The sequence below is a fragment of the Aristolochia californica genome, unplaced genomic scaffold (assembly GCF_029961685.1).
Source record: "Aristolochia californica isolate CCGP_79_NKW_82.1479 unplaced genomic scaffold, dmAriCali1.0.hap1 SCAF_7, whole genome shotgun sequence".
Classification (NCBI taxonomy): Eukaryota; Viridiplantae; Streptophyta; class Magnoliopsida; order Piperales; family Aristolochiaceae; genus Aristolochia; species Aristolochia californica.
The window spans coordinates 40,480,399-40,504,109 of record NW_027182268.1 but is presented as its reverse complement, the minus strand read 5'-3'; the positions used below and the strand labels follow the sequence as shown (position 1 = coordinate 40,504,109).

The 23,711-nt window shown below is 40.0% G+C and overlaps 4 protein-coding genes across 6 annotated transcripts; all 4 read right to left on the bottom strand.

Moving 5' to 3' along the window:
- Window positions 1-564: 564 nt before the first annotated feature.
- On the bottom strand, window positions 565-1,053 carry LOC137937475 (uncharacterized). The gene has a single exon (XM_068782533.1). The coding sequence runs from the start codon at window positions 1,051-1,053 to the stop codon at window positions 565-567; it is 489 nt and encodes a 162-aa protein (XP_068638634.1).
- A 1,677-nt stretch (window positions 1,054-2,730) lies between these two features.
- LOC137937474 (ankyrin repeat-containing protein BDA1-like) lies at window positions 2,731-4,019 on the bottom strand. Its single transcript, XM_068782532.1, has 2 exons — window positions 3,438-4,019; window positions 2,731-3,330 (listed from the first exon to the last, which is right to left on the bottom strand). The coding sequence occupies exons 1-2, from the start codon at window positions 4,017-4,019 to the stop codon at window positions 2,731-2,733; spliced, it is 1,182 nt and encodes a 393-aa protein (XP_068638633.1).
- Window positions 4,020-11,882: 7,863 nt separating this feature from the next.
- LOC137937632 (uncharacterized) lies at window positions 11,883-15,800 on the bottom strand. 2 transcript variants are annotated; one of them, XM_068782737.1, is made up of 7 exons: window positions 15,461-15,800; window positions 15,265-15,345; window positions 14,993-15,169; window positions 13,884-14,054; window positions 13,511-13,723; window positions 13,075-13,166; window positions 11,883-12,727 (listed from the first exon to the last, which is right to left on the bottom strand). In XM_068782737.1, the coding sequence occupies exons 1-7, from the start codon at window positions 15,546-15,548 to the stop codon at window positions 12,062-12,064; spliced, it is 1,488 nt and encodes a 495-aa protein (XP_068638838.1). In that variant the 5' UTR covers window positions 15,549-15,800; the 3' UTR covers window positions 11,883-12,061. The 2 variants fall into 2 exon arrangements, with proteins under 2 accessions (XP_068638838.1, XP_068638839.1); XM_068782738.1 differs by having other exon boundaries at window positions 13,075-13,163.
- Window positions 15,801-18,483: 2,683 nt separating this feature from the next.
- On the bottom strand, window positions 18,484-23,711 carry LOC137936072 (probable alpha,alpha-trehalose-phosphate synthase [UDP-forming] 9). Of its 2 annotated transcripts, none has more exons than XM_068780603.1 (4): window positions 23,510-23,711; window positions 19,486-21,501; window positions 19,129-19,402; window positions 18,484-19,041 (listed from the first exon to the last, which is right to left on the bottom strand). In XM_068780603.1, exons 2-4 carry the CDS (start codon window positions 21,471-21,473, stop codon window positions 18,721-18,723), a joined length of 2,583 nt encoding a protein of 860 aa, XP_068636704.1. In that variant the 5' UTR covers window positions 21,474-21,501; window positions 23,510-23,711; the 3' UTR covers window positions 18,484-18,720. The 2 variants fall into 2 exon arrangements, with proteins under 2 accessions (XP_068636704.1, XP_068636703.1); XM_068780602.1 differs by lacking the exon at window positions 23,510-23,711 and adding an exon at window positions 22,986-23,229.

Genomic DNA, 23,711 nt, shown 5'->3' with positions numbered 1-23,711 from the left:
ATACAGAAATTTTTACAGAGGAAAACCAGAGCAGTAATCAATTTAAGAGCCATCTGTCGATAAGAGGGGAAGAAAATCAAGTACGGAGAAGTGTACCCATCTTCCGCTCAGGATTTTGCTCAACCACTGGAGACTAGCTGGACCATGTTAATCATGAAAAGAGTAATGAAATGATATATAACTGGTATGTTTGTTTTATTCAACTGTCGGAAATGTTTCCATGGATTGCTGCAAAACGGTTTTGATCATGACTTCTGGATCATCTGATGAGTTGGGGTGGATCGCTAAACAATCCTACACAGCGAAGTCTTGATGACATTCTTTAATGCAAAAACAGCCTTAACGGGAAAGATGAATGTTTAAAGTGTAGAGCCAAAGACAGAAGAAATCTATAAATCGCTTATGGACAAGACAAAAGCAGCAGCGAAAAGAAAAGAAAAAAAAAACCGCAAACTCAATAGAATCTATTCTGAATGCAGGGGAAAAAGAAAAAGAAAATTGAACTCACTCCATCAGGATCACTATGCCCCGCTCTACAGACCAGTCGAACGTCACCGGTGATGCTCACACCCGGATTACGGCCGGCGGCAGCGTTAAATCGAGACCGTCTCTTCCGAGATCCACGGACGATTTGGCTGATACGGGCGGGGCCGCGTACCGGGACGAAAAATTGCGGTACCCTCCTCCATCCTCCCCCATATCAGCATTTTGTCCTTCGTCGAAATTCAAGGAGTAACTCAAACGGTCGTACTGGAATTTTCCCTGCCTGCCCCCACCTCTGACCTTTTTCTTGAACCGGCGTATGAAGGTTTTCCACCGCGGCCCCGCCACGAGTTCCGACCACTCCCGCACCCGCCTCCATCCTCTCTTCCACCACCGGTCGTCGCTCTCCGCCTTCCACATCTGTCCCCACCACACCGACTCGGGACTACTGGAGCAACGACCGGAATCCCGTAGTGGGATCCAAAAGCAGCATCCCCGCTTCGTAAAGATGAGATCCGCCTCGTCTCCCGTGTCTAACGATCTTGGATGTTCAAACACGGCGGCTGTCATCGTCTCTTTTCTCCGGCGTTCTTCTCCCCTCAGACGAAAGACATTGAAAGAAGGAACAAGGACGATCCGGAGGCTTGCAGGCCAAGCGAAGAACGAAGAGAGAATGCCAGCTCTAACCTGCAAACACTAACAGTAATCCCAATCCAAATTCCCCCCCTCCTCCTCCTCCTCCTGCTCTCCCTCTCGTTCTCTTTCTCTCTTTATGTCGAAAATTTTCGTGTCTGGTTGTTGACCAGGGGAGGAGCTGGAGGAGGATCGTGTTCGTGTCCCCTCGGTAGGTTATAACAGGGAGAAAATGGAGAGCCAGTAGAGGATGACGTGGCAGATCTCTATAATGGTTCGTCAATTACAAAATATGTGAGAACAAGATACTGGGGCCCACTACCACGCTCCCCTCTCCTCGGTAGGTCCTCTCCAGGGAGAAAAATGTCAAAATTCTGATTTTTGGGTAGTCTAAATTACATTGCATACTACTCTCCCTGTTTGTTAAGCTCACCAATTCCGGGTTTCTAAACAAAATCTCCTTGACGAACTCCAAATGCCCAAAGACACATGCAAAATGTAAAGGGGTATTCTGTTTTTTCAACGTCCTGAGGAATCCTGTGAAGAAGGTAGGGATCTTCTTGAAGCAAGCTCTGCAAGTGAGCTACACTCTCCATTAGAGCTGCTTCGTTGAGCGTTCTCTCTCTGATATTTGCCATGTCTCTCTCCAGCAGGTGAAGAGAACAGCCTGAGATGCTCACGATGGCTAAGGGATACCGTGCGTTTATATACAGACCTTAGCATTTTAGTGATTATTAAAAAATGCTCAAGGAAAGAGACGAAAAATCGTTCTGATTATCTTTCTGGAAATCAGTCATGACAAATTGATAGACATGTTATAGCTTTTTATTCTTCAACTCATTAAAAACAGTTTTTAAGTTTATCTAATGTTGCATTCAAAGACCCGAAGAGATCCCAAGTTCGTAAACTTGGATGGGATCATATTGTGAAATAGTAGTACGCTTCGGTATAAATAACGAAGAGTCAATCAGTCCTACCCTAGTCCCAACGAAGGGAAGAGTCGGGGCAATTGCTCCCTTATTAAATACTGAAAAAATCAATGTATTAAGTCCCCGTTAGTGTTCTAAGAGTTGACAACCGAGCTGGAAGAGGTTATTAATTCTCAAGTCCACATCGTGAATTCACCTATCACCAGATTGCTGGCACTAATTGATTCGTCTCTCAAGTCTCACCTCCTCGTCTTTACCAAACCAGTCTAATCCTTCAAATTTCTGATAGATTGTTCAACAGTGGAAAACATCTACCGCTTTCACTTGTTCAAATGGAGGTTTTCTTAGAACCAGTATTACAAATATTACTGGACATAATCGAATAAGGTGCTTGAGTCCTCTCTTCTTTCCGAGGAGGGATTCCCCTTCGCCTGCCAAATGAGGGGTTGTTGGCCCTTCCTACCCTTCTCGTTCTAGACAAAGAGAGGAAAAGGAGAAGATAACCATCGTGAAGTTGCGTCCATGACCTATCCCAAATTATCCACCCAAGTTAAGAAACTTCCTGTTTTTCATCACCTGGTAATCTTCTTAATTGCTATTTGGCTTTAGTACTAAACCGTTGTTTGTTCTTCATCGTATGAGAGTAATGGTAAAACAGTGTTCTAATACAAAGCTCCGTAATGATTTACCACACTGAAAACATCCCAGTGAAGTAAGTACTCACGAAGTTGCCGATAACAATATTTAGTGACATTGCCACGCCCCGTGGCAAATATCGGCCTTTCAGAGAAGATCCGTTCACTATCTGCACGATTAGGAGAAGAGATAGCAGAAATGCCAGCGTATTGCCGCAAATAAAATTAATGTACGTCGATCGCCCCTTGGTTGCCATGATCGCCTTTCCGGCGACGTGGGCTACTCCAGTCGAATTCTTGCTATCATCTTGCCAAACTCCACCGGGAGGATTGACGCCTATTTGGAAGGTAGCAGTGGCTACCAATGAAGAAAGAATTAGAACAGCACTCCGCATCTCCGTCAGCATTTGAGAGTGCTTTTTCAGACTGCTCCCTCGACGCGTCTTCCACCGCCGACGACAATCGTGTGCTGTAGTTATATCCCTTCCTCTCTTGGCTCTATGTTCCACAATGATCTCCGCTATCTCTGTATCAACTTCCATCTCATTAAATTTACTTGGTATTTGTTCTAATACATCCAGGGCCGTCAGTCCGTTTGAGTTCAATTCGTTCACCTTGATCCTGGTATTGGTTATCAGAAAGTGGATAATCTGCAAGAGACGTTTCTCAAAAAAAAAAAAAATCAGAAGCAGTTGATTGATTTAATGCTAGAAGAAACTAAATAACTATTTCCTTTCCGGGATCTTCAAGTCCTCACCTCTGTATGCCTCTTGGAAGTAGCAAGGTGGAGGATAGTGTTACCCTCGTCATCTTTCCAATTCTCCAAGTCTTCATCATTCGCAGTCTGCACCAGCATCCTCAAGGCTTCCAAATGGTTATATCTTACACCCAGATGCAAAGCAGTCTCCCCTTGATCTGTGAATATCCAAATGGCAATGGGTTTAGCACCAACTAACTCGCGCAAGACCTCTGCTTGGCCTTTCTTGGCGGCTACGTGGACAGGAGTCATTCCTTGCTGGTCTTGCGTCAGACAAAGATTAGCGTCAATCTCTAGAAGCACCTTCACTAATTCTAATTGCCCATTACCAGATGCCAAGTGCAGAGGAGAAGACCCTTGCCTGTTAGTTAAGCTCACCAATTCCGGGTTTCTAAACAAAATCTCCTTGACGAACTCCAAATGCCCAAAGACACATGCAAAATGTAAAGGGGTATTCTTTTTTTCAACATCCAGTGGAATCCTGTGAAGAAGGTAGGGATCTTCTTGAAGCAAGCTCTGCAAGTGAGCTACACTCCCCATTAGAGCTGCTTCGTTGAGCGTTCTCTCTCTGATATTTGCCATGTCTCTCTCCAGCAGGTGAAGAGAACACCCTGAGATGCTCGCGATGGCTGAGGGCTACCGTGCGTTTATATACAGACTTTAGCATTTTAGTGATTATTAAAAAATGCTCAAGGAAAGAGACACGAAAAATCATTCTGATTATCTTCTGGAAATCATTCATGACAAATTGATAGACATGTGTAAGCTTTTTATTCTTCAACTCATTAAAAACAGTTTTTAAGTTTATCTATTGTTGTATTCAAAGACTCAAAGAGATCCCAAGTTCGTAGACTTATTTGGATGAGATCAAAGTAGTACGCTTATGGATAAAATAACAAAGAGATCACTAATCATCAGACAGTCCTACTCTAGGCCTTGCTCCCCCATTAATATTGAAAATATGTGTATTCTGCTCCCTTCAGTGTTCTAAGAGTTGACAGCCGAGCTGGAAGAGGTAATTAATTCTCAAGTCCACATCGTGAATTCACCTATCACCAGATTGCTGGCACGAATTGATTCGTCTCTCTAGTCTCACCCCCTCATCTTTCCAGTTTTCCAAGCATTCATCATTCGCAGTCTGTACCAGTGTCTCCAAGATCTTGCACAGCAGTCTCCCCTTAATCTGTGAATAAACAAACAGCAAGGGGTTTAGCACCAACTGACTCGCGCAAGATCTCTACTTTTGCCATTAGTTGATTCAATGTCAAAGGTGACACAGGGGAAAGGATTCTCCATTCAAACTAGTTATGATTCACATAAGAACATGAGAACAAGTCTCCCTCAATTTAAAAACAGTTTTGTTTTAAATTATCTTAGCGTTGAAGTCAGAACTCGATGACATCCCAAGTTCATATGTGATGAGATCATCTTGTGAAAGGGCAAATCCCGATGGAGTAAAACCAATACCATCATCAGCATCTGGTTATGTGGATGATGCCAAACAAACAAGATAGGAGGCACAGACAGGAGCCCTTACCCATTAACTACGCTTTTGCACAAAAAAATTTCTGGCTACGCCTTTACACACAACACAAACAAGATGCAAGAAATAAACACACATGGTGTTGACAACTTCTCAGTGTTATAAAACTTGAATTTCAAGCTGGAAGAGGTTCTTTATTCTCTCTCAACATCGGGAAGTCACATATCACCAGATTGCCGGCACAAGTTGATTTATCTCTCTAGTCTCACCTGCTCATCTTTGCTAAGCCCGTCTAATCCTTCAAAACTTCTGCCAGATTATTCAACATTGAACAACTTCCACGTCTTTAACTCGTTCAAAACGTAGGTTTGCTTAGAACAATGGTCAACCAGTCAACTGCAACGACGATTCAAATCATACACTAGGAACTAACTAGTACTGCACTTCATTGAGAAAATTAATAAGAAACAGAGAACATAAAACCAGATGAACGGAGGTGACATCGTTCGTCCCACTTGAATTCCAGTTTCCTCTTCCTCTTCCTCCTCGTCACCACTCATTCCTAGTGGCACTTGATCCTTTCTTCGTTCTTTCATTTTGTTTATCCTCTTCCACCAAAGCTTCTCCCAGTCTCCAAGCCGTCTCCAGTGATGCCACCGCCGTCTCGTTGCCATTCCAATGCAAGGTACGAACCAGGCTTAATCAAACTTGCATTTTTTTAGCTTGCAAGGAGCCATTAATTTTCTTTTCCACTGAATTTTTTATTTATACATGAATATGTTGGAAATAATCGACGCTCGTCACTTACGGAAAATAAACTCTCTCTCGCTCGGGACAACGAAGCTCTCTGAACTTGAGTTGTTATTTCTGGATATTAGATTACATAGTTTAAGGTCCTATTTATAGACATTATGAATCAATCTACACCGTATACAAATTTCATCGTTGCCGAACACATTCACTGGATCTACCGTCTTCCATGCCAGCGCATTGAACTTGCCGACCTCCTTTGCCGACATCCTTGCCAGAGCATGGTTCTTGCCGACCTGCCGACCTCTCTTTTTTATGGGCTTCGTGGATCAAGGTTAGTTTCCAACACTCCCCCTTAAACTTGATCCTGTAACTCCAAGTAGAGTCCTTAACCTTATGAAGTCTTCACTTGTCAATGGCTTGGTAAAGATATCTGCAGCTTGATCTTGTGACTTCACATATTCAGCTTGCACATCCTTTCTTGCAATGCACTCCCGTATATAGTGGTAGCGAATATCGATGTGCTTGCTTCGATCATGGAATACTGGATTCTTTGCTAGAGCAATGGCTGACTTGTTGTCAACATAGATTCTGGTAGGCTCTTCTTGTAGTAAGCCTATTTCTCTCAACAAATTTCTGAGCCAAATAGCATGACACACGCATGCAGTAGCTGCAACATATTCTGCTTCACAAGTCGACAATGTAACAATCTGTTGTTTCTTTGACATCCATGTGAAGGCGGTATTTCCCATAAAAAATACAAAGCCAGTAGTACTCCTTCGGTTGTCAATGTCTCCACCCCAATCGCTATCGCTATATCCAATAAGCTTGTAATTTTTAGACACTGAATAAAACAAGCCTAAGTGAATAGTACCTTGTAAATAGCGAAGAATTCTCTTTGCAGCCTGAAAATGAGTGGTGGTTGGAGATTCCATGTAGCGGCTGACCAGTCCAACTGCATACAGAATATCCGGCCTTGTACAGGTGAGATACCGTAGACTGCCTACCAAACTTTTGAAAAAAGTTGGATCTACGTTTTCTCCTTCTTCATTCTTGGATATCTTGATTCCGTATTCCATCGGTGTGTTGATTGGCTTGCAATTTTCCATTTTGAACTTTTTCAATAGTTCTTTTGCATAGCTCTCCTGTGAAATAAAAATGCCATCTTCTTCTTGCTTCACTTCGATGCCCAGATAATATGCCATAAGCCCGATATCTGACATCTCAAATTCTTTGGCCATTTCTTTCTTGAAGTCATAAAACAGGTTTGGATTATTACCTGTAAAGATCAAGTCATCCACATATAGGCACACAATCAGCACATCTTCCTCTTTGATCTTGATATAGAGGGCATGCTCGTATGGACATTTTGTATAACCATGCTCTTGGAAATACTTGTCAATCCGGCTATTCCATGCTCTTGGTGCTTGTTTTAGCCCGTAAAGAGCCCTCTTTAACTTCAAAACTTTGTCTTCATTTCCCTTCTCTTTATACCCTAAAGGTTGCTCGATGTAAACTTCTTCTTCGAGAACTCCATTTAGGAATGCAGATTTTACATCCATTTGATGTATTTTCCATTTGTGTTGAGCAGCAAGAGAAATGATTAGTCGTATAGTTTCTAAACGAGCAACAGGAGCAAATACCTCATCATAGTCAATGCCGGCTCTTTGACTGTATCCTTTTGCCACTAATTGGGCCTTGTGTTTTTCAACGTCTCCCTTGGCATTTCTCTTTGTCTTGTACACCCATTTGACACCAACGGGTTTATGCCCTTTTGGGAGTGGAACAAGTTCCCAAGTATTGTTCCTCTCGATAGCCTTAATTTCTTCATCCATGGCATTTTGCCATTTCTTCTCTTGAGCAGCTTCATGAAAGCTTACTGGTTCACAATCAGCAAAAAGACAGAAAAGAGTGAGATTACCAAATGGCTCGGTTTCTTCATATATTTCTCGAAGGCTTCGTATCCGTGGCGCAATTCTCTGGCTCCCACTGGAATGTGACGAAGGTGACTCATTTCCGTGTGTAACGGCAGTAGATGGAGTCGTAGGCTGCATTTCTCCATTCTGTTCGACCAATATGGGTCCATCGTCAGATGGAGGAGCGATATTGAAGTCACCGTTATGAGATCCAAAATCCCATACTCCTTCTTCGTCAAACACCACGTCTCGACTGATTACTGTCTTCTTACTGGCCGGACTATACAGCTTGTAGCCCGTGGAATGTGCATCATAACCAATAAAGATAAAACTTTCGCTTTTGTTATCAAGCTTGGTTCTTCTTTCATCTGGTATATGTGCATGAGCTATACTCCCAAAGACTCTTAAATGGGAGATACCAGGCTTTCTTCCCTTCCATGCTTCTTGTGGTGTTTTTCCCCAAACACTTCTTGTTGGCGATCGGTTTGATAAATAAACCGCACACGCCACAGCTTCTGCCCAAAACTCTTTAGGTAATTTCTTGCTTTCAAGCATACTTCGAACTATATTGATAATAGTTCGGTTCTTTCTTTCTGCCACTCCATTTTGTTGAGGAGATCTAGGAACTGTCAGTGGTCGACGAATTCCATTTACTTCGCAGAATTCTTGAAATTCTTTGGAAGTAAATTCTCCCCCTCGAGCAGATTTCATGGCTTTGATTTCTTTACCACTTTCCTTCTCTACTGAAGCTTTAAATTTCTTAAAGACTTCAAATACTTCTGATTTTTGTTTCAAGAAATATACCCATGTTTTTCTTGAAAAATCATCAATAAAGAGAAGAAAGTAGTTGCTCTTACCTAAAGAGTTTGGCTTGATAGGTCCGCACACATCTGTGTGGATTAGCTCAAGTGGCTTCTTGGCTCTTGACTCTGATCTTTTCGGAAAGCTTTTTCTGAATTGCTTCCCTGATAGACACCCTTCACACACTTGATTCGGGTGAGTCATTCTTGGTAGGCCTCTCACCATATATTTCTTGGACAATAGCTTTAAAGCTTCAAAATTTAGGTGCCCAAAGCGAAGATGCCACAGCCACGATGTATCTTTATAGCAAGCCTGTAAACACTTGGCAACATCGTTTTGTATATTTAAAGGAAACATTCTATTCTTCGACATATGTACCTTTGTTATCAAATCTCCTCTGTCATCTCTTATAAAAAGGCTTTTATCTTTCATATGAATGTCATAGCCTTTTTCTAAGAGTTGACCCAGACTCAAGATATTATTTTTCATATTTGGTACATAGTAGACATTTGAAATGAATTGATGACTACTATCTTTTGCTCGAATAAGAATGTTACATTTTCCTTGTACCGCCATGGTGGAATCATTTCCCAGAGAGACACTTCCACTGATCGATTCATTGAGATCGACGAACAAGCTTCTTCTTCCACTCATATGGTTGCTTGCCCCAGAGTCAAGATACCAAGTATTCTCTTGCTCTTCATTGCTGTTTTTGTATGCTAATAACAGCGTTTCTTTTTCTTCTATCTTTGCTTCAGCATAATTTGTCTCCTCAACGAACTTGTTCTTGGGACCTCTACAGTCTGAAGCATAATGCCCAAATTTCTGGCAATTATAACATTGAATATGAGAGTGGTCATACTTGGAATTCATGTTTCCTCTTCCACGACCTCTTGTTGAGGTTTCACCTCTCTCATTGCTTTTGTTGGAATTGTTATTCCAACCTCTTCCAGAGTCACGACCTCTTCCACGTCCACGGCCTCGGCCTCTTCCTCGACCACGCTCATTTCTTGCGTAGCCTTGTTTTTCATCATCTTCTTTGATCTGTGTCTTGAACAGTTGTTCAGAGAGATCTTTCTTCTTTTTGTGTTTTTCTTCATAGGCTTGCAACGATCCTTGAAGTTGCTCTATCGCCATCTCTTCCAAGTCCTTCGTTTCTTCAATTGTCACGACGATGTGCTCGTATTTTGGATCCAACGAACGGAGTATCTTTTCTATGATTCTCACATCTTCGAGCTTTTCACCGTTTCTTTTCAATTGATTAGAAACAGCTACTACTCTTGAGAAATAATCCGAAATATTCTCGGATGCTTTCATGTGTAAAGATTCAAATTCACCTCTTAGTGTTTGGAATCGTACCTTTTTCACCTTCTCGACTCCTTTATAAGAGGTTTGCAACTTCTCCCACGCCTCTCTGGCGGAGGTTGCACTAGAAATCTTTTCAAAACCATCATCATCTAATGCTTGATAGATGAGGTAGAGAGCTTTCTTGAATCCTTTAAATACGTCTTTTGCTCTTGTGTAAGAGCATCTTCTCTTTCTGGCTCACTTACGCCATTTTTGACGATGTCCCAAACATCGTGTGCTCCAAGAAGAGCTTTCATTTTGATACTCCAGTTATCATAAATATCACTTTTGAGAATAGGAACTTGGAAAGATATCACACTATTTGCCATTTTTCCAAAATAACAAAAACTGATATATTTTGACGAGGTTCTACCTTATCAAATTGAAGCCCTCGAAAATACGAATCCAACGCCTCCAAAATCAACCTGATCGGACGTCGGATGAGCTCCTACAAGCCTCCAGAAACTTACTGAGTCAACTCAGCGAGTTGAACCGGCCGAGTCAAGCCGGGTTGGACGAATCTGTCCGTGCGCAGCTTCGGCGCTCTGGACGAGTTGAGCCGAACCGAGTCGAGCGTGCGGGACGAGTCGCCGAACGTGCTGAACTCGGAACGAGTCGACTCGGAACTTAAAAATTTAAAAACTCACCCGCCTTCGTCTTCCTCCTTCGGCCGAAAAACAGAGACGCCGTCGTCTCTGTTTCTGGGTTTTCTTCCGCCGGAAAATCCTTCCACCGGAGACGATTTCTCGCCGGAATTTTGGCTGCTCTTCCTTCGGAAATGATTTCCGACCTGCTCTGATACCACTGTTGGAAATAATCGACGCTCGTCACTTACGGATCACTTACGGAAAATAAACTCTCTCTCGCTCGGGACAACGAAGCTCTCTGAACTTTCGTTTTTATTTCTGGATATTAGATTACATAGTTTAAGGTCCTATTTATAGACATTATGAATCAATCTACACCGTATACAAATTTCATCGTTGCCGAACACATTCACTGGATCTACCGTCTTCCATGCCAGCGCATTGAACTTGCCGACCTCCTTTGCCGACATCCTTGCCAGAGCATGGTTCTTGCCGACCTGCCGACCTCTCTTTTTGATGGGCTTCGTGGATCAAGGTTAGTTTCCAACAGAATATACATAAATCCATGTATTTTTATGCACTTTTTGTAGTTTCCACATGAATATATATAAAGTTCAAGTGTAGTTCGTGAGGTATTCATAACTGGAAACTATTATTTTTCAATTTAAGTGTGAATCATCAGACCATAGATATCTAATTGGTGAAACCAAAGTGCTCTGTGATGAAATTAAAAGAGTGGGAAAGATATAAGTGGTAGGTAAACACACTTATGTTCTCCCCAAGGCAGCCATCAACACCTTTTCATTTTGGCTTACCTCCTCACCAATGCTTGTAATATAAGGGTAGAATTATTTTATTTTTCCCTTTGACACTTTTATTCGATAGAAATCTGAGAATTCCATCCATAAAATTCTTGCTTCATTCTTTCTGACTTGCAGTCCACTTGATTTACCTCTCTTTGATGCCTTTGCATTATGCAGGGATATAGAATAGCCAATGGAACCAGTTGAAGTACCAAGGAGAATGACTAATGACAAACTTCTGACAAGTATAAACAACAATAAGACTTCACAGCCCATACAAGAGCCATTTGATCTCCAAGCATACGAGAAGCTTCCTTATATCAATCTACCATTGGTGTCACCTGGTGTTAATTAATGTTAACTGTTCCAGCGAGTGTAGTTGAACTTGTGTTTCCTGCTCTTTTTGTTGTTTTGCTGTGTCTCCTCGAGCTTTAGCCACTCCTTAACGCCGCTTGCTTTCCAACATGCTCCGCCTAAGGTCATAAAGCAGCTGGTAGGGAATCAAAGAACGTTGTTTAAGAACATACTTTTGTGTGGAAATCTTTAATTTTCTTCTTCTGTATGTTTATGCTTCTGCTCACGTGCCTAGGCTGGGTCATCTTATCCATGCTATGGCACATGGCTGTGTTTGAAAATCAAAGGCAGCAGAACGCTTTCTGTTTGTTTGAGGCTCTGAGCAAAGTATCAACCTATTAAAGAATCCATTAGTATCCGTTGGAAGTGTCTCTAAAGTAGTTCAAAGTGCTGAAGACTGAAAGAACGAGAGAAATATATCATTTCATATAATTACCACTTTTTCACAAAAAAACAGCACAAGGCTGCTGCCAAGATACAGATACTAATCCATTAACAATGGCAAATTGATCGATATTATATCCTAGAAACATACTAACAACAAATACAGGAGATAACCTTTTCTTTCTCCTATGTAATTTAATTAATACCCCCGGTTGTAACCCAGATAATTGATTCTGGATCGGATGTTGTGATGGTCATACATGGGATCCCCATAATTCACAGGTTTTATTTCCACAGCTTTCCTCTGCCCATCTTCTTCCTGAACTGCCCCAAAGACAATCTCAGTCGTTGTCTCACAGCTCTGCTCGTAGTATGTATGTGGACCTGCAGAATAGTGCCGTTGATGATGTTGCTGATGCTGATGCTGATGCTGATGCTGCTGTACTTCACCATCCCATCCATTTAAATAAGCTCGCCCAAGCCTGAAATGGTTGGTTTTCTCTGCATCCTTGGACATAAAAGGATAGGTTTTATGTGGGGTTGGTGTCCTTGTTTCAATGGACGGCGGCTCATCCTCATCAGGGATCTCGAAGCTCTCTTGCAACGGCCATGTGTTTTGGCGTCTCTGATGTTGGTATGCACTTTGATACTGGTTATTCTTGGGGCTCCTTTTAAAGCTTGAAAAGATTCCACCAAATATTGCTGTGAAAGAAGCACCAACATTCAAGAACAAATTCCCCAGTGCAGAAAAGAGACCTTCTTTTTCCAATTCGTCCTCAGCCGGAATTAATGAGGGTCTGAATGATGCTTTGAGGGGTTTCTGGTATGGGCCTGGAAAATTCACTTTCTTTGAATCTCTAAGCTCCTAAATAAAAAGCAAAAAGGCTTGAATAAATAGCTTAGAGATGAAGCAAGACTCAAGGTTCAGTCTTCCAATTATAACATAAACTGAAGATACTGAGAAACTCCATTCCCTAAAGAAGCACCATAAAAGTAATGAAGAGCATGGATACTGGCAAGTTTTAGGCTCCTGATTAAATTACAATAGAGCCTACAGTTAAATAGCTTGCATGTGAAGTAAGACTCAAGATTCAATCATCTCAGCATGAGTAAATTTGTTCCTTAAAGAAACACCACAAAAATGAAGAGGACCATGGAAACTGGCAAAAGTAGGTAAAGGAAAAGGGGTAGATAGTTATGTAGGGCACTTACATCATTGGAAGAAACCATAGAACCAACTCTTTTTTGCAGCAAGGCCAGCATATAACCAAAAAAAACAGCAGCAACGAGGACAAAAATTCCTGCTAAACAGAAAATTAAAATGCATCTAAGCCGCTTCTAAGATACATGTAGCTTCATTTAAAAAAAAAAAGATACATGTAGCTCAGTGAGAAAATGTCTTGTAGCAGGTATCCAGACAACTTCCAAAAGCTTCTCTGATTGAATGACTTCAGCATGAACCTCAATATTATTATACAAGAAACACTACAAAGTCAACTTCATAGCTAATTTGTGCAAAATAACATTGAATCTCTTTGTCGTGCAACAGCAGCTAAAATCCAGCTTCAGCCAGAAAGGCCTCTAATCAAGGCTTGCCTAAGTATGATGACTTGAAAATGATGGACAAAAAATTGGGTTTGTATCTCACCTAGAGGAAAACCTGTCCCATACTGGTAAGCACAGTCATCAAAATGGAGCTGAATCTCTCGAATTGCTTGGTTTCCTCTGTCAACAACAAGTAGAGAACAGCTGCTTCCGATGTAAACCACCTCAAAATCATCAGAAAATTTTGCATCCTCACTTGGTCCATCCACATGACCCCCTCCGCGGCTCCACTTCCCACCAGCAATTGTTGTAACTCCTACACAGACATCAGAGAGCATGCTAACCTTGATATTCTTTCACATGCTCAAACTTAAAAATGGTCCAGACAACGGAAACAAACCTGTTTCCATACATACCTGATCTCTGTCCTTAGGTAATCTAAAGGAATCTATTTGGGCTTATGAGGGAAATCATACCAGTTTCACTGATCTTCCTGATAGCCATGTTCATTGTGTCAGCAACATAAACATTTCCTCTATCATCCACAGTAAAACTCTTTGGGTGGTTCATCCTTGCTTCCCTTGGCTTGCCATCTACATGACCAGAGAATCCTTCATTTGAACCAACAACTAACCGTGGCCTGCTGTCTGCATTATTTGGGCATCAATTTTGACACAAGAATTATGATCTCATAGAAGCAGAGAGAAAAGACAACATTTAAAAGCTTTAAGAACCTAAGCATGTGCACACAATGACTTGGCAGACATCTGGCAAACATGATGTCTTGGAACTGAGCAGCACACTAGCAAATTCATTTCCTCAGAATGGTTTCCAACAGATTATGCAGAAACATATAAAACAGTTGATTCACAACAAACAAATTAATCTTTAGGATGAAAATATTAGGAGAACTTTTTTTTTTGTAACTAAATTTCAGTACCAAAAGGCAAATACCGGAAAAAGAGCAAATGTGAATTTCAAATTGTTTTAGAGGAGTCCACAATTCAGGAAAGAACTTCACAACCTTAAGTAGAATCTAAAGTAAAATTCCAGACGAGATTTAGTATTGAAATTTCATTTTTAACATTAGTCCTGTACAAAAAACTAAGGACACTATAAGCAGGGTGTGTCAAACAATCGAATCTAGATATAAAAAATAAAATTCGGCATTTTAGATTTTTTATCTTATGAATATACTGCAACTTTTTTCTTCTTTGTGGATATCAAAATGGATAGAAACATTTCTATGATTTTAACAGACCAACACGTGTGCCTGAGATTGGACCGGGATTGTGCACAGAGACACTAAAACAACACCCTCAAGAGAAGTTAAACGGTTCTCTTTCACAAGAAATTGGACAACAGATCCAATCAACTACAGGAACTGCACTAAAAAAACACCCGCCCTTAAACAGAAGGCACTTCAAATAAATCAACGAATGCACTACAGCCATCTGAAGCACAAAGGTCTAAGAAGTGGGAAACTGCTTAATTCCATCAAAACATTTTTAAGTAGAGTACCACGAGCTTTCACAGAAACAAGCGAACCAACTGAAAATCAAGGAAAAAAAAAGTTCCAACTTACATCTGGACAATGGGGGGGAGATCTTGTAAATGTTACTATTGGCAGAGTCCAGAAGCAAAAGATCACCACTTGGCAGGACCTCAACAGCGAACGGCTCGATACCAAGCTTGCTTCCGTCGAACATTGTCTCTACCATGTATCCACTTTCAAATTTCATCATCGGACGCCCAGAAATGGCTGGCGCAAACATTGGATCAATGACGGTAGTCCAAGGAATTAGACCTCACACAGATTAGTGGAATGTAAGTGATACTTTAGTTGGGGGTGTTTACCTGTCTTGGTAGTAGCTGATAGCGACCACACCCATTTGATAAGAGCAGACAACGCATTCGAAAAAAAACCCCCAACAAGTCCTAGAAAACAGATGACATTAGAGCTCAAGCTTCAACTGTATAAAAACCCAAAAGAGGGTGACCCGAAATAAACAGGCCACCGTAGAAGATGAGCTAAAAGGTTCTCTCCACTCACTTCCTGGAGTCGCAGCCAAAGCTGAGGAGCACCCTCCAAGTATTAGCATGAAAATCAGAAGAAACAAACAACATTTCCTCACCCCCATTTCTCTTCCACTAAGAACCGAAGAAAGCAGAAAAAAGCTAAAAATAGCTCAAAGGAGAAAGTTCAATTCCTCCGCATTCCCACGATACTTCATATCAGCGAAGTACCCGTCTCGATTTTCAAGCTAGCCAGCCGCCTTGAATGGATCTTTTGAGGGAGGGCGCGGAACCAGACAAGGAGCGAGTGATTGTTGTTGTACTGCAGATCCTGCTTACATAAGGGCTAAAAAGAGGTAAAGCAAGGACAGATGCAGTGCAATGGAATCATGTGCTCTGATTGTGTCTTATTTCGATTTCATTTATTTAATCACTCTCTCACTTCTCACTTCACACTTCACAGTAGCAGGTTTTTTTTCTATTTGTTCACAAGTTTCAAGGAGGTGACTGTTTAATGCTTTTGACCCTCTTATAGGCCTCTATACCCTTTCTGCGTCTTTGGATTTGTCTTTGTAAGGTTCTGGGGTCTCCTCTGTCATCTCATCATCTGCTTTGAATAGATTCTAGTTCCAATTCCGTGTGCCGGTGGATCGTTATCAATGAAATGAAAGATATATTTGACAATGTTATGGGTACCTTGTTGACTTATTGATTATTATTACCTATTTCCTCTTGATTTCATCTTCATAATACCACAATTACACAAAAAACATTGCAGAACTTGTTCTCCAGCCTTAAGATTTAACATGGGAAATCACCCCTTTTGTGATCAATTACTTCCTAATCACCTTTCCAGGTAAAAGTAAAAAAATTAATGGAAGTTGTTGGGTAGATGTGATACTGCTACATTGGGGCTTTGGGTGGTTGGAAAATGTTTTCATATTTCACCAATTCCGCTCTCAACCAACAGCACTAAGATGAATGCTATCTAACAGTCTCTTCTTCCCACTCCCAAATAGTTCTTTCAGTACTGCAAATACTTAATCCAGACTGGAATCCCAATTGTGCTGAGGAGCTTGAGTGTTTAGGATTAACTGATTACATTAAATTGGTCTTTGATTTATTAACTGTACCAAAGAGATGAACGATGACAGTATAAATTCTTGTTTTTCTTGTCTGTAACTACAGTTCTTTTGTTGCAGAGATTAAACGAGCCTTAGCCTTAACTACTGGCGATCTCCTTTGCCTAGAGACATCTTACAAAAGGGCATTCTCCTACAAAACTTTGCAAAGACAAAGCTCTAAGCAGCAGCACATCCTTCTCTTTTTCATCGATGCTCCCGCTGTTCTTGAGCTTCAAGCTTGCATAAAAATGTTACAAGGAAGCCCCTTTCACAGCACAATCTTGTTCAGTCATCAATTGAACCAATATTTTTGTGGTGATAAGATGGTGTGGCTCATATTATGTGAATTATTATTGTTCATGTGTATATATTTAAAAATGATTATGGATATATTTAACCACGTAAGAGGACAATCTACCAAGTTTCAATCCTAAGGTACTTAACGTCATTGAAGCTTTATGGCATAAAATTTTCTAAAACCTTGTTTTATTGTTGCATATGAATGTTTTATACTTGATAAAACCCTAGTCTAGCTTTCATCATGTTTATATTTTAAAATAGTACACTGACATAAAACATGATCGACACAACCTACATAGACTTGATGAATCATCCATAATATTGATTGGCAGAGTCTATAAAACATATTCAATCATCAGACCTAATGATCGATCATACAGAATGTTATCAGATGAAGTTATAAAGCATGATCAATCATACAAAACTCTATACATCATATCTATGATCGATCAATTAACTTTTTTAAAAGTTGAAAACTCATGGATTGATGCCTTAACCAATCAACACGTTTGGAGAACTTAAAAAAATATAGTCATTATACATGGTTGATCAATCTTACCTTTTCATTGATCGATAAATATTTTTTGCAATTTTTTAACAACATGAAAAAAGAAAAGACTAGTTTGGCTAGTAATCTTATAAATAAACCTCAAAACTCGTTGAGGAGCATTAAGTGAGCACCTATTAATAATTCAAAGCACTCCAAAAGCTTTTTCAATTGAAATTTTCATACAAACCCATTTTAAGATAAAAGAGCGATTTTATCTTGAATGAATACATTATTCTCTCTCAAATCACTCATCATTCCTAGCAATCCCAAGCTTTATGAACAAAAGGATTGAAGCTTAAAAAATATAACCATTATATCTGGTTGATGGATCTTACCTTTTCCTTGATTGATCAATTTTTTCGGCAGTTTTTTTAACAATAGGCGAAAAAGACTAGTTTGGCTAGAAATTTTATAAATAAGCCTCCAAACTGGTTGGAGAGCATTAAGTGAGCACTTATTGATAATTCGAAGCACTCTAAAAGTTTTTTGAATTGAAATTTTCATACAAACCCCTTTTAAGATAAAAAGGAATAATTTTATCTTGAATTCACATCATTTTCATACAACACTGTTATGTTTTAGATCAAAATCAGTTGCCGGAGGATGCCTGGTTTAGCTAGAGGTTCAGTCTGAGTAGGAAGTTTCAAGTTGATGGATTCATTTGGGAACCTATCTAATGGATCAACTTCCAAACTCCTTAATCATTTGGCCTGAGGAGAGCTTTGAAATTCAAATTGAAATTTAGATTTGGTATACTGTTGCATCCTCGTAGCAGGAAATTCCTACACGTAACGTAGCCCCGGATTTCAATTTTCTTGCATGTATCGATTCCATTTCATATTTACATTTACATCACAACTATGTTTAAAGACAAGAGTGACAGACAACATATATCTCCGTGTGTGTAAGCCCATTTGTGGCTTTTTTCCCAGACCAAATGTGAAAGAGAGAGACCGACAACAGGATGAAGGCTGATGCAAAGCGGATCAGCATCAGCCTTCAAATGTTGACCAAAGTTCCCATCAAAACGAAAGCTCAGTGTGTTTCTTTCTTTGAAAAGTATTCCAGATATAATTGATTCATCTGTAAATTACTCTCGCCTGTACAAACGGTTGAGACCTATCCAACGATGATAGGTACATTGAAGATACGATCAATCACTGAGACAATGACTAGATTCAGGATCGCTGAAAAGAGCCCCCTGCACGAAGACTCGAAGAATTTGTTACTTCTCCTCCATCTGCTCTATTAAGTTATGTGCAAAAACTGGCACGTCGACTTTCGGATAAATCTTTTGATTAACACTAATACTGATGATCAGTATCATAGTGCACTTTCAAAAGAAAATCGGATCTTGGAAGGCTTTGGCAGAGGAACCGAAATGGAAGCAAGACCCTCGAGCAATTTTATAACATCTACAGTATCATCCAAGTAATACTTGGCCTTGCTTGGCTTTTGTCCTACTGTGCAGGCAAAAATCTTAGGGGCTGCTGGAAGTGAAAGACAGGAAGTTTTGGAAGAAATACTCTCAAACATGTCTTCATCCGAGCGGTCATCACCGATGCACAGCACAAAATCTGGAGGCTTTCCACTTTCAACCAAGGTTGAAAGAAGATTCTCGGCAGCCAACCCTTTACTCACTCCCTGCCAATTGTCATGCAATGTGAGGATATGGACGATCAACAGTGACATGAATAAAATTCGAAATGCTAGTAAAAATAAATACCACACCTGTGGATTCACTTCGACAATGTGCTGACCCCTCTTCACAACTACCGGTTCGTTTGCCAATACGTTCTCAAGATGATCCAGCAGCTCCTTCGCTTGACAGGACCCAAAGTTTGCATTCGCATATTCATGATGCCACACAATTGCACTCTCCTTAGATTCTATGCATGAACCATCTGTAGCCTCTGTGTACGACTTCAAAATAGGTTCCACAATTACCTTCCAGTTGAAGTCAGGTGCTATCGAACAGGTTTCCCACTCAGAGTTTTTATCCCATCTGCAAATAGAAGGAAAATATATATATAAAAAAAAAGCCTGTGGAACAAAAATTAACTTGAAAAAAAGTAATAAATAATATACCTTATGAAGAAACCATGTTCTGCAGCAAGTCCCAGTTTCTCACATGGGGTAAACCACTCACTGAGCGAACTTCTACCTCTTCCACTAATAATGAAGACAGTGTTCTTGGGGTCACTACACAAGGTATTGAGCACAGAAATAAGCTCATTGCTAGGAACCTTACTAATAGAATTCTGGGGCATGACAGTCCCGTCGTAATCCAGAAAGATTGCCCTTCTATTCGTTCTGTTATATGCAGAAACAATTTGCTCAACAGACATTTTCCTGAAATTCAGGGGAAGAGCAATAGCTCTAAAACTGAAACCAAGCCCTGTGGGCCACCACCTCTTACTGTCATGATCTCTGCATGCTCTTGCAAAATCCTGCTCAAAACTGCGAGCCCAGTAAGCAATATCATGAGAACTAACATATCGGTAGTGCTTCTCATGTCGCAAGTGCATTTCCTTGTCAGTTCCAGTAATGGCAACTTTCAGGGCATCAGCGACAGCTTCGATGTCCCAAGGGTTGACCCTGATGGCTCCACTTAGAGATGGAGAACAACCAACAAATTCAGACACTACAAGACTGCTTGTATGATTAGAATCCACATCGATCCTCCTAACTTCATCAATCTGCTGAGTACCCTGCCTGCAGACAACATACTCGTATGGGACTAAATTCATTCCATCCCTCACAGCATTTACTATACAACATTCAGCCACCGCATAATATGCAACTTTTTCATAATGACACACATGACCGTCAATTAAAATAACAGGATCATAACCAGGCCGACTGTAAGTCTTTTTTATCCTTTCAGCGGTGGAATATGTTTCTTCTATTGCTTCTTGGACATCTTTACCATCGCTCCTTGCCGGATTTACAATTTGAACCAGAACCAGGTTACCCTGCAACTCAGGATTTTGCTTCAAAAGCTGCTCCACAGCGAGTAGCTTCAGACTAATGCCCTTGAATATATCCATGTCATCCACACCTATAATCATCTTCTTCCCCTTGAACTGTTGTTGTATCTCTTTGACTTTGGAAGCTGTGCAAGGAAGATTTAGCACAGATTGAAGCCGACCCATGTGGATTCCCACAGGAAGAATTTTAATGCTTACTGTACGACCAACGTACTCCAACCCAATGTAGCCTCTTTTAGATTCATAATCTAAGCCTAACATCCTGCTGCAGCATGACAAGAAATGGCGTGCATAATCAAATGTGTGGAACCCAATCAAATCACAGTTGAGCAAGGACTTCAGAATTTCTTCTCTAACTGGCAGGGTACTATAAATTTCAGATGAGGGAAACGGACTGTGTAGGAAGAAACCAAGCTTAACTCGAAGTATATTCTTTCTTAACATAATAGGGAGAACCATAAGGTGGTAATCATGAACCCATACATAATCTGTATCTGGATCTATCACCTCTGTGACCTTGTCTGCAAATATTTTATTGGCTGAGATATAGGCTTGCCAAAGAGATCGATCAAACCTGTCACCATGATCTGGACACAAAGGGAGCATGTAATGGAAAAGAGGCCAGAGTTGTTGCTTACAGAACCCATGGTAAAACTTTCGGTGAAGTTCACGAGGCAAAAATGTAGGAACACAGTGGTATTTATCCAATAATTGTTGAGCAACTTTTTCTTGCTCACATGCATCTATATCAGCCTTGAGACTTCCAACATAGTAAACCTCTGTATCAGATTTAAATCCGTCCTTCATCTGTAAGAAGAGTGAGTCCTCATCAAAGCTGAAGGACCATTCGCCATTGTGGGCATCCTTTTGGGATACTAGAGGAAGCTGATTGGCTACAATAATAATCCTTGCCCGAGATACAGGTAAATTAGCAAATGAATCCTTATAATTACTGCCATAATTGTCCACATCAGAAATAATCCCAGGAACTGTCATCACCCGTGGAAGTCTTCTAGCCGTCATAGATATATCCATTAGATCCTCTGTTGCCATGTCAAGAAGGTTTGCACATGATCTTGACACCATTTGTTGCCAACTGAAACTTTTTTCTGCCCTGATGTTGTCAAAGATTTCAGTCAGGAGCAAGAACTCAACATACAAGATTAACACGAACAGAATAATCCGAATCAAGGAACTACTAGGGGAGCAAAACAATCCAAGCAATGACCTACATAACAGAGTACCAGTTATGTCTCATGAAGACTTCGTAAATCTCTAAACAAATACTTCAGTAAATATTAGAGGCTGCATATATCAGTAACCTCTTTGAGACAGATGAGTCAACGCTTATATCACTTGTTTCAGCTACTTGAAAGAGTCTTTAAATTTTGTAACACAAAACTTTGAAAAGACTTTTTGACTCTAGCTGGTAAAAAGCATATTATACTTACGAAAGCATCAATTTTTTTTCTAATTTATCTGATTTTCCCAAAAGAAGAAATTCTGTACATGAAAAATTATTAAAAAAAAAAAACAATATGAAGCTCTATTGTTTATCTGGAGACATAAAGCCATAAGACAGAGGAGAAATATCTGTACATTTAAGATATGTAGTTTGAACAAAAGTGTGCTCCATAAATCTTATCAGCTTCAACGTACTTTTTCTTCTTCATGTTACCATAAAGTTTGAAGCAATTCCATGCATTTAGCATACATTTTTCTGAACATAAAGCTTAAAATATTAAAGTCACACAACAGGCACGGTAAACTTAAAGCAGATATGAATTGCAACTGGGTAAAATTGATCTTCACCCTATTCTTTCATCTCTAGATAAGCCTAGTGTTAATTTTAACTTTTAACCACCACAAGTATAGACATAAAATGCCAGAACATCTTTTTAATGACCATTCCACAGGAAAGCCAGAGCCATTGAAGTACCTGGGTGCTTATGATTCAACCTAATACGCCACTATCATATGAAGATTGGGACTACTATGTGATTTAAAATTAGGAGTCCCTACAGATTAAATGAAAGAATAAAATCTAAACTTTTTTTTTTGAATAAGGATGTGTAAATAAAAAAAATACAGGTCATCTTTCTAAAATTTTCTCAAAAATAAAACACCCATAATCCTTTTGAATCAAGGAATTCTAATATCTCCAACCCTGTCTCCATTTGTAGTGTATTTCTCAAGTACTAGAAGAGAAAGTTTACATTTTCCGCATGGAAAAATTAATGTAATAAAGGCTCTTCATCACTACATTTCTGGCGAGTTGGATTTTTGCAACTTTGACTACAAGAAAGAACCTCCGACATCCCTACGCCAACGCGTTCAAAACACTTCCTGGTAGCCAAAAAAAACAAACACCGCACAACCTTTTCTCCTGAATTCAATCCATCCTTGTATAACCATTTCTAGTAATATAGTTTAAAGCATAAGCTTTTGATCTCATTTGTTCCAACCACATTTGGCCTCCTAATCACTCGGGAAAATTATTTAATATTTTTAATTGAAACGGAAAAGAAAAGAAAAATCAAGGTTTGGAAGCAAAAGAAGACAGAATTAACCATAAAAATAAATTTTCAATGATCTTACCTGTGGCAAATTGGAACGCAAGCTCAATCTTTTTCTACTGCTACAGAAATTGATTTCCTTGAAAAACCGAAGGAAAGGAATCATCATCATCGACGAAAACCGAATGAAGAAACAGGAGAAACGGATATGTTTCCAGCAATTATAAATAACGTATGTCTAAACCTTGGAATTCAAGATAACGAGCAAGCAACGGCCTGCACGCGTTTTCAGGATATTTTGTGGAAAAAATCGTGAAGATGGATGATACAAGTTAAAAAAGTAAAAAAATCAGAAAAAATACAAACCAAAGTAATTAAATCTTTCAAATCAATTTGAGATATAAGCAGATTGCGATAAACGGTACAAGAATTAAAAAAAAAAAAAAAAAAACGTTCCAAACTCCAAATATGTGGAAAGTTTGACCCACAGAGAATAGGAAACTCAAGAAACGCGATTTTTCGAAAGAAATTTTTTTTAAAGAGAAGCAAAAACTTCGTGCAACGGAGGGTCAAAATGCCAAACAGACGCGATTTCAGATAACTTACTCAAAAAACCGGCGAGATTGTCCGAAGAGGAGACGGAAGAGAGAAGACAAATACGGGTTCCGAAAAGAAAATCTAAAAACACTGCCTTCCTGATAATTTTGCCAAACTCCGGCGAGTTTTGCTTCTAGTATCGGCAAAAATGCGGCGATTGTGTCAAAACGCTTGGAACCAGCTTCCGTTTTTTTCTTTTTTCCTTCTGCTG

Excerpts from the sequence above, each read along its gene's own strand:
- LOC137937475 (XM_068782533.1), bottom strand. The coding sequence starts at position 1,053 with ATGACAGCCGCCGTGTTTGAACATCCAAGATCGTTAGACACGGGAGAC.
- LOC137937474 (XM_068782532.1), bottom strand. The coding sequence starts at position 4,019 with ATGGCAAATATCAGAGAGAGAACGCTCAACGAAGCAGCTCTAATGGGG. Across the intron at positions 3,331-3,437 it reads CTTCCAAGAGGCATACAGAG|ATTATCCACTTTCTGATAAC; the intron begins GTGAGGACTTGA and ends CGTCTCTTGCAG.
- LOC137937632 (XM_068782737.1), bottom strand. The coding sequence starts at position 15,548 with ATGGGGGTGAGGAAATGTTGTTTGTTTCTTCTGATTTTCATGCTAATA. Across the intron at positions 15,346-15,460 it reads TTTGGCTGCGACTCCAGGAA|GACTTGTTGGGGGTTTTTTT; the intron begins GTGAGTGGAGAG and ends TCTGTTTTCTAG. Across the intron at positions 13,724-13,883 it reads CAGGAAGATCAGTGAAACTG|GAGTTACAACAATTGCTGGT; the intron begins GTATGATTTCCC and ends ATGTCTGTGTAG.
- LOC137936072 (XM_068780603.1), bottom strand. The coding sequence starts at position 21,473 with ATGGTGTCAAGATCATGTGCAAACCTTCTTGACATGGCAACAGAGGAT. Across the intron at positions 19,403-19,485 it reads GAACATGGTTTCTTCATAAG|ATGGGATAAAAACTCTGAGT; the intron begins GTATATTATTTA and ends TTCTATTTGCAG. Across the intron at positions 19,042-19,128 it reads TTGTCGAAGTGAATCCACAG|GGAGTGAGTAAAGGGTTGGC; the intron begins GTGTGGTATTTA and ends GACAATTGGCAG.